Source organism: Aspergillus japonicus, assembly GCF_003184785.1.
Source record: "Aspergillus japonicus CBS 114.51 unplaced genomic scaffold BO86scaffold_131, whole genome shotgun sequence".
In the NCBI taxonomy this organism is placed as follows: Eukaryota; Fungi; Ascomycota; class Eurotiomycetes; order Eurotiales; family Aspergillaceae; genus Aspergillus; species Aspergillus japonicus.
The window spans coordinates 20,440-33,728 of NW_020291768.1; the positions used below are offsets into that span (position 1 = coordinate 20,440).

Sequence of the window (13,289 nt, forward strand, 5' to 3'; positions counted from 1 at the left end):
GAGCTCCTCCAGGTGCCCGGAACGCCTGATGACTGTCAAGTCTGCTTCTGAATTCAAAAAGAGCTGATTCCAGAAACGGGAACTCTCCTTGCAGACTGGCATGCAGGGCTGATCCTGACCATTCCTTGTGTTCCGGGATGAGACTTGTCTGACCAGCCTGAAGCCTCGGTTGTTCAGGCCATATTGCAATCCAGACACGCTGTTATGGAGAGATCCCGGACGGAAATCAACCAGGATCAAGACGATGGTTCATGAAGTGATAATAGTTTTGTACTCGTACTCGTAGCAGTGCCGACTGCCGACGACACCGGACACGAATGGGCGTAGAGCATGGGGACTTTTTCACACGTAAGCGGGGCCGGGCATTCCTCGAAAGTGGAGAGGAATCGGAGGTAATTTTCCTCGATCAACTCCCCAAGTGGGTTCCCTCATTGTTATTGTCCAGAACATTTACGAAAAGGAAAGAAAGACAAAAAAGAACAAAACATGGACCACTTTGTCCACTCTTTGTCCAATCCCTAACCGGCGTTGATTGCCTACCCTGGCATTCCTTTGCGAGAAGATTGTTTGTGCTATTATTCTATTCTTTTATTGAGTGATGAATTCGGGGAGCTTGCGTCCACCACAGTGACCACACTGACACTGACTGCCTGCACTCTGCAGCGCCCGGTCTTCTTCTTCTGCCTCCTCCTCTTCTTCAACAGCCAGCAAATCCCCAAATTTGTCGCTTCCGGCCCCATCCGGTCTTAGCACTGGCTCCATTATTGGTACTACTTTTCTAGTCTCAATATAAATCCGTCTTATTATTACATGATCAATAGCCAAGTCTCCAGCGATCCTTGCATGACAACCTGCGGTTCCCTCCGTTAGTCTACTGCTACTCACTGACTGCTACTCATATATTACCCTCCCGAACGCCCGCCCCGTCAGCATCCCCTCCCTCCCCGTCCAAACCACGTTCTTATGCGATAACACTGCCGCCGGCCGACAATCTTTCTTCGCCTGGTTGTCACCACCACTACCACCAAATCCGTGCGACATGGCGGCCTCATCAACCGCTTTGCTCCGCGCCGGAGACCATGGCTCTCTTAATGATCGATCGCCCGCTCATATGGCCACCACTACGGTTAGTGTGGAGGGTATGACGTGTGGCGCCTGCACCTCCGCTGTCGAAGGTGCCTTCCAGGGAGTGGAAGGCGCCGGCGAGGTGACCGTGAGCTTGATGATGGGCCGCGCCGTTGTACACCATGATCCGAGCTTGCTCACCCCGGAAAAGGTCGCCGAAATTATCGATGATAGCGGTTTTGACGCCAAGGTCATCTCTACCGACAGCTCAACCCTACCAACCGAAAGCACGGCGAAATCCTCCATATCGACCACGACTCTGGCGGTGGAAGGCATGACATGTGGCGCTTGCACCTCCGCGGTCGAAGGAGGATTGAAAGAGGCATCGGGTGTCCAGTCAGTCAGCGTGTCTCTACTCTCGGAGCGCGCCGTAGTTGAACACGATGCCTCGGTGATCACCCCGGATCAAATTGCGGAACTGATCGAAGACCGTGGTTTTGGTGCAAAGGTGCTGGAAACCTCCACGGCTCAGGATAGCTCTCAATCTTCACAGGACTTGACGGGATCAAGGTCCTCTCTAATGGTCACCACGGTATCTATAGACGGCATGACATGCGGTGCATGCACAGCCAGCATACAAAATGCGTTCAACGGAGTCGATGGATTGGTGCAGTTCAATATCAGTTTACTTGCGGAACGAGCGATTATTGTCCACGACCCATCTGTTCTACCAGTTCAGACGATTCTTAATACTATCGACGATGCGGGTTTCGATACAGCGATAGTATCTTCCGAAGCGCAAAACCTCTCGTCGAAGGGTGTCGGCCAAGTCACCCTTAGTCTTCACGGTGTGCGCGATGCTGCCTCAGCAACGTGCTTGGAGGATGACCTCCTCCGAAAAACTGGCGTGTCTTCAGCCTCAGTGGACATGGTTTCCTCCCGAATCAATGTATCCTTCGATTCCTCCATGCTCGGTGTTCGATCGATCGTCGAAGCTATCGAGGCAGCTGGATACAATGCCTTGGTGTTGCAGTCAGACGACACGAATGCGCAACTCGATTCGCTCTCGAAAACCAAGGAGGTCCAGGAGTGGAAACGCGCGTTCCTCTTCTCCGCCTCCTTTGCCGTACCGGTCTTTCTCATCAACATGATTCTCCCCATGTACTTTCCCGCAATTGATATCGGCCGTGTCCCGCTCTTCTGCGGTCTCTACTTGGGTGACGTCGCTTGCCTTTTACTTACTATCCCTGTCCAGTTCGGCATTGGAAAGCGCTTTTATGTGGCCAGCTATAAGTCTCTCAAACATCGGTCACCGACCATGGATGTTCTGGTCATGTTGGGTACATCTGCGGCATTTTTCTACAGCATTTTCACCATGATCGTCGCGATGTTCTCGAGTGGTCACTCGAGGCCTAGCACGGTCTTCGACACAAGCACGATGCTTATCACATTTATCACGCTGGGAAGATGGTTGGAAAACAGAGCTAAAGGTCAAACTTCGGCTGCACTTTCGCGACTCATGTCCTTGGCGCCTTCAATGACTACTATTTACGATGACCCTATTGCCGCAGAGAAAATGGCTGAGCAGTGGGACACTAAAACCTCACCATCGGAGGACAGACAGTCAGCTCCCGCCGCACATGAGACCTCGGGCCCTGGGCAAAAATTGATCCCTACTGAGCTCATCGAAGTCGGGGACATCGTGATGCTCCATCCCGGAGATAAGGTCTCGGCAGATGGCATCGTCATTCGCGGTGAAAGCTATGTCGACGAAAGTATGATCACGGGTGAAGCCCTCCCTATCCACAAATCCAAGGGCAGTGTTGTTATTGCCGGAACGGTCAACGGGACAAGCTCGATGGACTTCAAGGTCACACGAGCAGGCAAAGACACTCAGCTTAGTCAGATCGTCAAATTGGTACAGGATGCCCAAACGAGTCGAGCTCCAATTCAACGTATGGCCGATGTGGTAGCTGGATATTTTGTGCCAGCTATTATCAGTCTTGGTCTGGTCACCTTCTTCGGCTGGATGTTTATGAGCCATATTCTGCCCCATCCACCCAAGGTCTTCTTGGCAGAAAGCAATGGAGGCAAAGTCATGGTCTGCCTGAAGCTCTGCATCTCCGTGATTGTTTTCGCCTGTCCTTGTGCCCTGGGTCTGAGCACGCCCACCGCCGTCATGGTTGGAACAGGTGTAGGTGCACAGCAGGGTATTCTCGTCAAGGGTGGCGCTGTTCTCGAGGCCGCTACAAAGATCACCCATGTCGTTTTCGATAAAACTGGGACCTTGACAACCGGGAAGATGAGCGTTGCAGAAACCAGAATTGAGCCCCAGTGGACTGCGAACGACTGGCGGCGTCGACTATGGTGGCTGGTTGTTGGTCTTGCAGAGATGAGCAGCGAACACCCCATCGGAAGAGCCATCTTTGCTGCTGCTCAGACTGAGTCAGGTAACCCCGGAGACGGCGGTCTGCCAGGAAGCTTGGGTGACGTTGAAGCCATTGTCGGAAAAGGTATCTCTGCATTGGTCGAACCAACCTCAAGTGCTGAGCGCATTCGATACCGTGTTTTGGTGGGTAATGCTTCTTTTCTGCGATCCAGAGACGTTGCGGTCCCAGAATCTGCCGAGCCCCAGGCTTCAGAAGATTCGGAAACTATTAACGCTAAAGCTCCTGCTGGAATCACTCAGATCCACGTCGCCATTGATGGCCAGTATGCCGGTACTATCTCGCTTCGGGATACTGTGAAAACCAGCGCTCCGGCAGCAGTTGCGGCTTTGCATCGCATGGGCATCATGACATCCCTTATCACCGGTGACACCCATGCAACTGCCATTTCGATCGCTGCAGCCGTTGGGATTCCGATTGAAGCAGTTCACGCTTCCGTATCCCCTTCGGACAAGCAAGCTATTGTCGCTTCGCTGCAAGAGGCCGGCGATCGAGTTGCCATGGTTGGTGATGGAATCAACGATTCTCCCGCTCTGGCTACTGCGTCTGTCGGTATTGCGCTTGCCTCTGGAACCGATGTTGCCATGGAAGCAGCCGACGTCGTTCTCATGCGGCCCGATGACTTGCTTTCCGTGCCGGCAAGTTTGTATCTATCCCGGTCGGTGTTCAACCGAATCAAGCTGAACCTGATGTGGGCGTGTCTCTATAACATCATCGGACTGCCCTTTGCCATGGGCATCTTTCTCCCATTCGGGTTCATGCTACCCCCCATGGCTGCCGGTGCCGCCATGGCTGCTTCTAGCGTCTCGGTCGTCGTCAGCAGTCTCCTCCTCAAACTCTGGCGCCGACCCAAATGGATGGACGCTGACAAGCTCCTCAAGGAGATTTCAGAAGCGAACTCCGACTTCAAGTCCTCACAGAAGAGCTGGTGGGCCGCGACTCTCTCGGTCACCGGCTCCTCCTCTGGTGGCCGATCATCATCCCACTGGATCCGCAAAACTTGCGCCGAGGCTTGGTCCTTTGTCACGGGCAAGAGAGCCCGAGGCTCCGACTGGGACGAGGGCCGCTACGTTCCTCTGCAAACGGTGGAACCCGCTTGAGCCCTCCTGTGTAAGACGCACAACTTTTCTGGGTATATAATGATTGTCTTGTCACTGGTTGTCTATGAGCATTGGCGATTCGGCCATATATTGCATATCTCTTTGCATATCACGACCATCTAATGATATAATTTTGAGTTTCTTTGTTTTGGTTTTGGTTTCTTGGACAGCGAATGGTGCTATCTTGGCGTTGTATGGTTTTCTTTTTCTTTTTTTTTTCCCCTCCCTATTTCAGGTAGAATGCCTTTCTTCCGACGGCCTATAAATCTTATACCGCAACAATTGGATGATCATCAACTGAAAGTTGATGCTTCTTGATTACCGTAATCTCATGTTGTAGCCCTTTTCGAAAGGACGCAAGGACCTTTACATTCGAACCTGTAAGCCAAGTACATGCCTCGCAGCAACACTACCGAACCATATTCGAGAGCCTCGCTCAACATCAATGTAGGGTCATGAATATGCATGCAATGCTAAATCATAGTTTGAAGTTTGACACAGATAGACGCCAATCGGCTTCCGCTATTACCCGCAGCCCCTCTCAACCTTGCTTCTGGTGCTGCTGGTCCTTGTCGCTTGTCGCAGACACTTCTTCTGCCTTCGCATCCTCCAGCGCAATGTCTCCATCGCCATCTGTACCAGGCTTAGCATTGCCTTCCTGAGCCCGGCCCTCTCCTCGACTCGACTGTTGTTCCTGCTGCTGCGGGCCACCCTGCAGACTCGCAGCCGACTCCTGGCTCTCCTTCTGAGTTTGATCCTGCTGCTGCTGGCCGCTCTCCGCCGCGCCATCGAGATTCATCTCCACCCCCTTCCCGTCCTGTAACCCCAGATCCTCGACCCCAACGACAGGCGGACCCCGCGCATGCGGAATGTCCTCCACGAGTGGCTCGGCAGGCACCGACTCCATCCCGCCCATCACCTCATTCTCAGGGTCGATCTCCCCCGTCGTCGTGGCGGTCGTAGGCTCCCCTCCACCACCACCACCACCACCACCCCCTGAGCCGATTGTAGTAGTCTCCGCCGCCGCCGCAAAGCCAGTCTCACTCTGCCCGATCACACCCACGATGCCGCCACTTGCAGTTTCTTGGTAGCCATCCCCGTCGGGGGAAGACGCAGCGTTGTGCAACCACGGGATCGGGGTGAGGAGCGCCCCGCCGAGCGACTCGTCGCTGCCCAGGGCGTTGTCGACGGAGAACATGAAGCTCGGTTCGGTGGCTGCTGCTGCCGCCGCCGCCGCCGCCGCGCTGCCGTTGAGGGTGCCGTTGGGCTGTTGGTGGTGGGGCAGCACTGGCTGTTGGGTGCCGGTGGTGGTCTGGAAGGGGAAGATATCCGCGGGGCTGGTGACGGAGACGACGCGGTCGACGGCGCGGAGGTACGCCGGGAGAGTCCGATAGTGCGCCGTGGGACGGAGGATGAGCTCTGCGAGGCGCTGGATGGTGTGGGGCGGTTTGGAGGCGAAGAGCGTGCGGATGTTGGTGGAGATGGCTGTCAGGAGATGGTCGAGTGGCGCCGGGAGGGCGGATGCGTTGGTGGAGGAGGAGGATGGGCCTGGCTGGGAGTCCGGGATGCGTTCGCTACTGGATAGAGGCGTCGTGGTTGGGGAGGTGGCTGTCGGTCGCGGTGGGGTTTGAAGGTTGGGGGGATTGGTCGTGTCGGCGCTGTTGCTGGCGCTGGTGCTGTTGTTTGTGGTAGTGGTAGGATCATGGGCTAGGATGGTGGCGGCGGAGGGGAGCATAGGTGGTTGCGCTGGTGCTGCGGGCACTCGGGGCATGGGGAACGCATTGTAGACGTTCTTGGTAGGCCGGATGCTTGTCAGTGACGTTGGTGATCTAGACGCGCGTGGGGTATCTTGGGGGTTGCGCACATGTTGGAGTCGCTCAAGGAGCGGTTCGACAAGGTTGAGCCATTTCGAGCTTCCAGGGACAATGTCAGCGTTGGATTGATGAGCCAAGCAGGTAGGCTAGCATACGAATCTATGGTACCACCGTTGGCGGCTGTCTCGAGACTCTCTTCGTCTGAAATGCGCGTTGGGTGAGCAAGATATGATCCAAGTTGTGTCAAGAAGCGGACTTGAGCTTGAATAGCTTGTGAAGGGATAGCTGCAGGAAGTGAAGACTTGACCAGAGCGCGGAGACTTACCAAGCGACATAATCACAGCAATAACTTCTGGCTCTATTTGCGAGAATAGAAGAATGGGGAGCAAGAAGTTAGAGACTGGAGGAACGTAGTGAGAGGCAATTGATTGCTTGGTGAATTGATTGCTTGCTTGATTGATTGATTGATTAATTAATCGACGGCTCGTGACGCGCGCGCGCGGGGAGGAAGAGCGGCTCCCCGGCAACCACTCCCTGTGATTGGCCCCAACAGCCGCTTATCGGAACCCCACGTGACTGAGGGGCTCAATTTCTCCTTCCCCAGATCCTCTCCGTTTTCGGCCTTCGCTCGTCGCTTCACCGTCAACTTTTTTTTTTCGACTTGCTCCGTCGTGCATTTCGTCGGTCCAACAAAGTCCAGCCAGCAACATGTGGAACTCCCCGAAGGTCGGAATTCTTGGTGGAGGCCAATTGGGCCGTATGATGGTCGAGGCCGCCAACCGACTCAACATTCAATGCAATGTCCTCGATGCGGAGAACTCCCCGGCCAAGCAGATCAGCTCCCACGACGACCACGTTACCGGCTCCTTCAAGGAGCGCGAAGCCGTCCGCGAATTGGCCAAGTCCTGCGACGTGGTGACCGCTGAGATCGAACATGTCGATACCTACGCTCTTGAGGAGATCGCTTCCCAGGTCAAGATTGAGCCCAGCTGGCAGGCAATCCGCACGATTCAGAACAAGTTCGACCAGAAGGAGCACCTCAGACAATATGGCATCCCCATGGCCGACCACCGCGAGCTTACTGAGAACACACCGGAGGAACTGGCTAAGGTGGGCGAGCAGTTGGGTTACCCTCTGATGCTCAAGTCGAAGACTATGGCTTATGATGGACGCGGTGAGTCATACTTCTCTGCCATCGCCTTTGGGTGCAGGATCACTGACGAGGTCGATGGCATAACCAGGAAACTTCCATGTGCGCACGAAAGAGGACATCCCCGAAGCTCTGGAAGCTCTCAAGGGCCGACCTTTGTATGCCGAGAAATGGGCTTATTTCAAGATGGTTCGTCCTCGGGCCCCCCCCCCCCCCCCCCAATGCGTCACACATACCACGAAGTACATGGTTCTGACGACTAGCACTTGTATAGGAACTTGCCGTCATGGTTGTCAAGACCAAGGACAACGTCCTCTCCTATCCCACCGTTGAAACCGTTCAAGAAGACTCGGTCTGCAAGCTCGTGTACGCCCCCGCCCGCAACGTCTCCGATGCGATCAATGAGAAGGCCCAAGAACTGGCCCGCAAGGCCGTCGCCGCGTTCGACGGCAAGGGTGCCTTCGGTGTCGAGATGTTCCTCTTGGAGGACGACAGCCTTCTCCTGTGCGAGATTGCCAGCCGCATCCACAACTCGGGTCACTACACCATTGAAGGATGCGCCATGTCGCAATTCGAAGCCCACCTGCGCGCGATCCTCGACCTCCCCATTCCTCCCAAGAGCCTCGAGCTCCGCCAGCCCTCCATCATGCTCAACATCATCGGCGGCGCCGCCCCGGATACCCACCTCACCGCCGCCGAGCACGCTCTCTCCATCCCCAACGCCAACATCCACCTCTACAGCAAGGGCGCCGCCAAACCCGGCCGCAAGATGGGCCACATCACCGTGACCGCCGCTACCATGCACGAAGCCGAGACCCACATCCAGCCGCTCATCGAGGTCGTCGACCAGATCCGCGCCCAGCGCAGCGACGTCAAGACCAAGCCGCAGTCCTCCGGGCCCTCCAAGCCCGCCCCCTCGGTCGCCGTGATCATGGGCTCCGACAGTGACCTCAAGACCCTTGTCCCCGGTCTCAAGCTCCTGCGCGACTACTTTGGCATCGAGCCCGCTGTAGACATCACCTCCGCCCACCGCACCCCCACCTTCATGGCCGAGTACTCCGCCGGCGCCGCGGCCCGCGGAATCAAGGTCATCATCGCCGCCGCCGGTGGTGCCGCCCACCTCCCCGGCATGGCTGCCGCGCACACCGCTCTCCCCGTCATCGGTGTACCCGTCAAGGGTAGCTCGTTGGATGGTGTGGATAGTCTGTATAGCATTGTGCAGATGCCTCGAGGTAACTTATCCCCCCAATGAATCCTTTACTTCTTTACACGCGAAAACAGCAACAATATATTTTTCCTTACTCCCCGCCTATCTCCCCTCCCCAACGCATTCACTAAATGCATCACCTCGGCTAACGCGAACATACAACAGGCGTCCCCGTCGCCACCGTCGGCATCAACAACAGCATCAACGCGGCTCTGCTGGCCGCTCGCATCCTCGGTGCCTTTGACCCGACCATCCAGAAGAAGGTCGAGGCCTACGCCGAGAGTGCTCGCGCCGAGAACATGGAGTTGAAGGGTACGAAACTGCAGGAGCTGGGCTGGGAAAGGTACTTTGAGCAGATGTAAAATCTTTTGTATTTGGTGCTTGAAACTTTCTCGCTCTCTCTTTTTAATGGTTATGATCGGATACGGTACGGGTAAATAAAAGATAGATAGGGGAGGATGGGAGATAAGTTGTTCAATGCCATTCTGGCTTATGATCTCAACCAGTTGCTCCAAAGGATTTCAAGGTAAAGAGGCGGGTGTACAGGACAGTACAGTAGTAACTGCATCGTTGGATATACGGGAAGTTCTTGGCAGGATATTTAGGGCGGGACTTTACGTTAGGAGGCAAACAGAAAAGCATGACATCACAGATACAATGGATTAATCATTAACTACTGAGACATCTCACAACATAAAACACAAACCAGAGCAGGGAATCAACCGACATAAACAATCATTAATACACGTGGTATGGAAGTGTAAAAAAAAGAGTGTGACACATCAGAACCACAGAAATTCCAGTACGCAGTACTGACAAACAGGTATCGGTATCAATAAACAATAAACAGACAACAAGACACAAGGAAAATAGCTGATGAGCGTGGTGAACAAAACTCGTGTAATTTTGTTTATTTGGGTCTGGAAGAAACCCAGCAGCGGTAATGCATTGCCCGTGTTATCCGATCCGTCCTGGTTTCGGTCCTTCAGGCGTGACTTAAGCGGTCTGGGGGTTGAATGCGGTCTGAGCACCGGGGACAGTGGGACGGCCATTAGCAGTCAAGTTAGTGTGGCCATTGCCGAAGGCCTGGTTGACTTCGTCGGAGAAGCCGCGGGAGGCGGCCACATGGTCATAGGGCTTGGAGTGGCCGTTGGTATAGCCGTTGGTGCCGGCAGTGTAGCCGTTGGTGTGACCGTTAGTGTGGCCATTGGTGTGCCCGTTGGTGTGACCGTTAGTGTAGCCGTTAGTGCCCAGGGCATGAGAGCCATTGGCCGCCCGGCCATCGAGAGCTGCCACGCCTCCGGTGGTCGGCTTGCCGTCAGCGAGAGCCGAGGGGCCCTTGGTGGCGGCCCCAGTGGTTGGGCCCTGCTCAAGAGGGGAGCGACGCTTGCGCGAGATGCTTGCCGGCTTGGGAATGTCGGTAGACTCGGACGCACTGCCAATGCTGAAGACAGGGGACTCCCAACGTTCGCCCTTCATGGCCAACTCCTTGTACTCCGTAGCCTTGCTGGAGATACCACCAGGAAGCTTGATGTCGGGGAAGATGGAATCGTGAAGAGTAGTAGCGGTCTGGACCTTGGTACCACGCTGGGCCGCAGCCTGAGCCTGGGCCTGGGCCTTGCGAGCCTTCTCTTCGCCACGGGCACGGAAAGCATCCAGGTAGCGTGAGTAGATATTGGGGGCGTTGGCAGGGTCCTCGCGGCTGGCCTCCTTAGCCTCGTTGACCCGAGATTGGATTTCGTATGCAAGGGCATCACCCTTGGCGAATGCATCCCGAATCTGCTGTTCAATGACCTTCTGTAGGGTCGGGCGGACGACACGGAAGAGCAGAGGCTTGAAGATGGTGAAAAGTGCCTTGTGCTTCGACTTCTTCAGCTTCACGTTGAAAGAGTCGATCTTGACGGACACCTTGTCTAGCTTGATGTAGTGCTGGCTATCCTCCCTTTGAGCAGTAGAGGCCGCGATCTTGAACCCAAAACCTTCACCACCCAAGAAGATGTCCATGATACCGGTGTCAGTGATTGCTGGGAATCCCTGCTTCCGGTTGATGTAGTAGCTGACATCCCTGAGATCGGCTTGAATTCCAGAGACAGAAATCATGATCTTGTTGTCTCTCTTGCTGCTAATCTTCTTGCGTCCCCAGCGGAAGTAGTTGTCGCTGCCGAATTCAACCACGTTTGGCATCAAGTTGTCGCTCTCAATCACGAGGTTTTCCACGACCACATCAGCGGAGGGGTCAGAGACTTCGATCCGTGGGACCGGAACGTAACGCACGTTCTCAAAGGCAGCAGGGAGGATGACATCCCGAATGTCCTTGAGAAGATGCTTCTTGAAGGCCACATTGCCACTCGAATCTCGGCCAAGGTCTTCGAAGAGCTTCTCCAAAGAGCTTCTGAAGGCCAGGTTCTGGGGATCCTGGTTGAATTGATCACCAATGAATTTGATCTCATCCAAGATGCGATCTGTGTGGTCCTTATAGCGGTCACGCAGTAGGTATCGTCCGTGCTCATTCAACTGGTTCCACTGACGGGTGCAGTCATCTTCCATAATGTAACCCTGCTCAGTCAGAGTTTTTCTGGATATATCGTTAGCGAAGCTCCCGTGTTGGCCAAGGACCTATGCATACCTAAGGAATGTGTCCATGTTGCGGAACCATCCCTTCAGCTCGGGGTCTCTGTCCGCATCGCGGTAGATGTTGTCGAGGGAGTCGAAGAGGTTGTCAAGAGAAGTGCTGTTGGCGAAGCGCTCAAGCAGAGTCTATATGTCATATTAGTGACTGTACGCCGACATCTGGCCTTGGACGACCTACCCTCAGGTTTGTTTCCATTTTCTGGATTTTATCACCGCTTCGGAAGCCTTGGACTGACCCAGCACCCTGCTGAGAAAGGTTACGGGTGTGACTGCCATACTTCTCGGCCATTGAAAGCAGAGTCCGAATAGCCTGCTGGTCTATAAACAATCCCAAGGTTAGTCCTAGGTCAAGAAGTGATTACAAGATAATCTCAGTGACTTACAGTCCGAATGGCCCTGGATTTCAATGACCATCTTCTTCAGTCGCCAGATGGCCTGGTCGCGGCGCTCTTGAGGCATCTTCTCCGAGAGATAGTTCTTGGTTCTTTCACGGTACTCACGAGCCCGGTCCTTCTGTTCCTCGGGAACATTGTCAGACACCAATTCCTGGGCTCTCTGCGCTCCGGCGGTCGCACCAGCACGAGGATCGACATCTGAGACGCTCTGGGGCTGCTGTCCGCCGGTCGCAGCCTGAGCGGCCGCATCTGTCACATCTTGCTTGCCCTAATGATGTGTGAGTTGCTATAGCATTCAGTCCCTGGAGATGGACTTACCTCTTCCTTGTTTTTCTTGAAGCGGGACTTGAACTGTTCCTTTTGCTGCGAGAAGTCCGGTTGCTCATGCCACACGTTATCCTCGGCGGGCTCGTCGATCTGAGAAAGTTGATCCTGCGATGGCCTCAGCCGGTCGGAAGCTTTTTGGGACACATCGCCAGCCATATCGCGAGCTAGGATCATAGCATCATTGACTGCAAATGATTGTTAGTCAAGGTGCTTTGTACAATCTTTGGGACGCTTCACATACGAAGCTTTCTGAATTCCCCATTGGTGATTAGGAGTCTTCCCAGGGTCTTCAGTCCCTCGATGGACTCCTGAGCATCCTGCTGGGCCGAATCCTTGGTCACAGGCAACCCAGGCTTCTCTGTATCTTCTGCAGAGATGTTCTGGGCCTCCCAGAGGAATTCTTGAAGCAGCTGACCGTCGTTCTTGCTCAGCATGAGCTTTTTGGCATTGTTGATAACATCGCGGAGATCTTGGACAAGGCCCTGTCCCTCAGTGGAGAGTTCTTTCGACGGGGCAGAGAGAGCCTTGTGCTGGAGCGCGGTGTTCAAGGCAACATCACATTGTTTGTTCTATAATGGATGAGTGTATTAGTTCGTGCCATCACCCACGGACTGGAGGAGGGATACGCACCGATGGAAGCTTGCCATTCTTGAACGCTTGATAGATACCAAAGAGCTGCAGCTTTTGGTTGATGTCCTAACATCACAGACTGATCAGCATTGCGGCTCCTCCACCAATGGCCTCAGATTCTCGCTTACCTGCTCCTTCTGCTTGGTGTTCATGGGGTGGTTAACCGCCGCCTTGGAAGACATGATGAATAGCTTTCTGCGCTAGCTAGCGAGACGATACAACGTGAGTGGAATGGAAGCCCGAAGGGACCAATGATCGCCTGCGAGTCGGCGTCTTGCCAAGGAGCTCAAGTGAAGTGGCTGTTAAGATATAAATGTTCGATCGCAAAGGCGATAGAGTTGAAATCCCGAGGATGATAAGCGATGCCCGTGGAGCCGATGGCGAAGGAGTCAATAGTGGTAGCCAAGGGAGGAAAGGGTCGCGTCGCTGGGGTATCGTCGGAATGAAGGACGCAACCTGTGAATTAGGATTGAGATCGGAATGTGTATAGCTGCACGGGTATGAGATTGGATAATTGGATATT

General features: G+C 54.5%; 4 protein-coding genes across 4 annotated transcripts; 2 read left to right on the plus strand and 2 right to left on the minus strand.

Moving 5' to 3' along the window:
* The first annotated feature begins 819 nt into the window (after window positions 1–819).
* Window positions 820–4,933, plus strand: ctpA (Cu(2+)-transporting P-type ATPase CCC2). The gene has a single exon (XM_025676745.1). It carries the CDS (start codon window positions 1,040–1,042, stop codon window positions 4,610–4,612), a length of 3,573 nt encoding a protein of 1,190 aa, XP_025521801.1. The 5' UTR covers window positions 820–1,039; the 3' UTR covers window positions 4,613–4,933.
* A 131-nt stretch (window positions 4,934–5,064) lies between these two features.
* BO86DRAFT_393889 (uncharacterized protein) lies at window positions 5,065–6,861 on the minus strand. Its single transcript, XM_025673114.1, has 4 exons — window positions 6,752–6,861; window positions 6,582–6,627; window positions 6,477–6,525; window positions 5,065–6,404 (listed from the first exon to the last, which is right to left on the minus strand). The coding sequence occupies exons 1-4, from the start codon at window positions 6,759–6,761 to the stop codon at window positions 5,154–5,156; spliced, it is 1,356 nt and encodes a 451-aa protein (XP_025521802.1). The 5' UTR covers window positions 6,762–6,861; the 3' UTR covers window positions 5,065–5,153.
* Window positions 6,862–7,073: 212 nt separating this feature from the next.
* Window positions 7,074–9,366, plus strand: BO86DRAFT_414291 (phosphoribosylaminoimidazole carboxylase ADE2). Its single transcript, XM_025674827.1, has 4 exons — window positions 7,074–7,600; window positions 7,668–7,765; window positions 7,851–8,808; window positions 8,949–9,366. The coding sequence occupies exons 1-4, from the start codon at window positions 7,135–7,137 to the stop codon at window positions 9,143–9,145; spliced, it is 1,719 nt and encodes a 572-aa protein (XP_025521803.1). The 5' UTR covers window positions 7,074–7,134; the 3' UTR covers window positions 9,146–9,366.
* A 413-nt stretch (window positions 9,367–9,779) lies between these two features.
* On the minus strand, window positions 9,780–12,948 carry BO86DRAFT_405160 (uncharacterized protein; the record flags this gene model as incomplete). The annotated part of the gene is made up of 8 exons (XM_025674062.1): window positions 9,780–11,358; window positions 11,410–11,540; window positions 11,593–11,732; window positions 11,798–12,077; window positions 12,128–12,321; window positions 12,378–12,705; window positions 12,767–12,832; window positions 12,895–12,948. 8 exons carry the CDS (start codon window positions 12,946–12,948, stop codon window positions 9,780–9,782), a joined length of 2,772 nt encoding a protein of 923 aa, XP_025521804.1.
* Window positions 12,949–13,289: the final 341 nt, after the last annotated feature.

Bases quoted from the DNA above. Each gene is read 5' to 3' on its own strand.
- ctpA (XM_025676745.1), top strand. From the start codon at position 1,040: ATGGCGGCCTCATCAACCGCTTTGCTCCGCGCCGGAGACCATGGCTCT.
- BO86DRAFT_393889 (XM_025673114.1), bottom strand. The intron at 6,526-6,581 runs GTATGCTAGCCT...TGTCCCTGGAAG, and splicing joins AACGGTGGTACCATAGATTC to CTCGAAATGGCTCAACCTTG. The intron at 6,405-6,476 runs GTGCGCAACCCC...CGGCCTACCAAG, and splicing joins TCCTTGAGCGACTCCAACAT to AACGTCTACAATGCGTTCCC.
- BO86DRAFT_414291 (XM_025674827.1), top strand. From the start codon at position 7,135: ATGTGGAACTCCCCGAAGGTCGGAATTCTTGGTGGAGGCCAATTGGGC. The intron at 7,601-7,667 runs GTGAGTCATACT...TGGCATAACCAG, and splicing joins TATGGCTTATGATGGACGCG to GAAACTTCCATGTGCGCACG. The intron at 7,766-7,850 runs GTTCGTCCTCGG...GCACTTGTATAG, and splicing joins AATGGGCTTATTTCAAGATG to GAACTTGCCGTCATGGTTGT.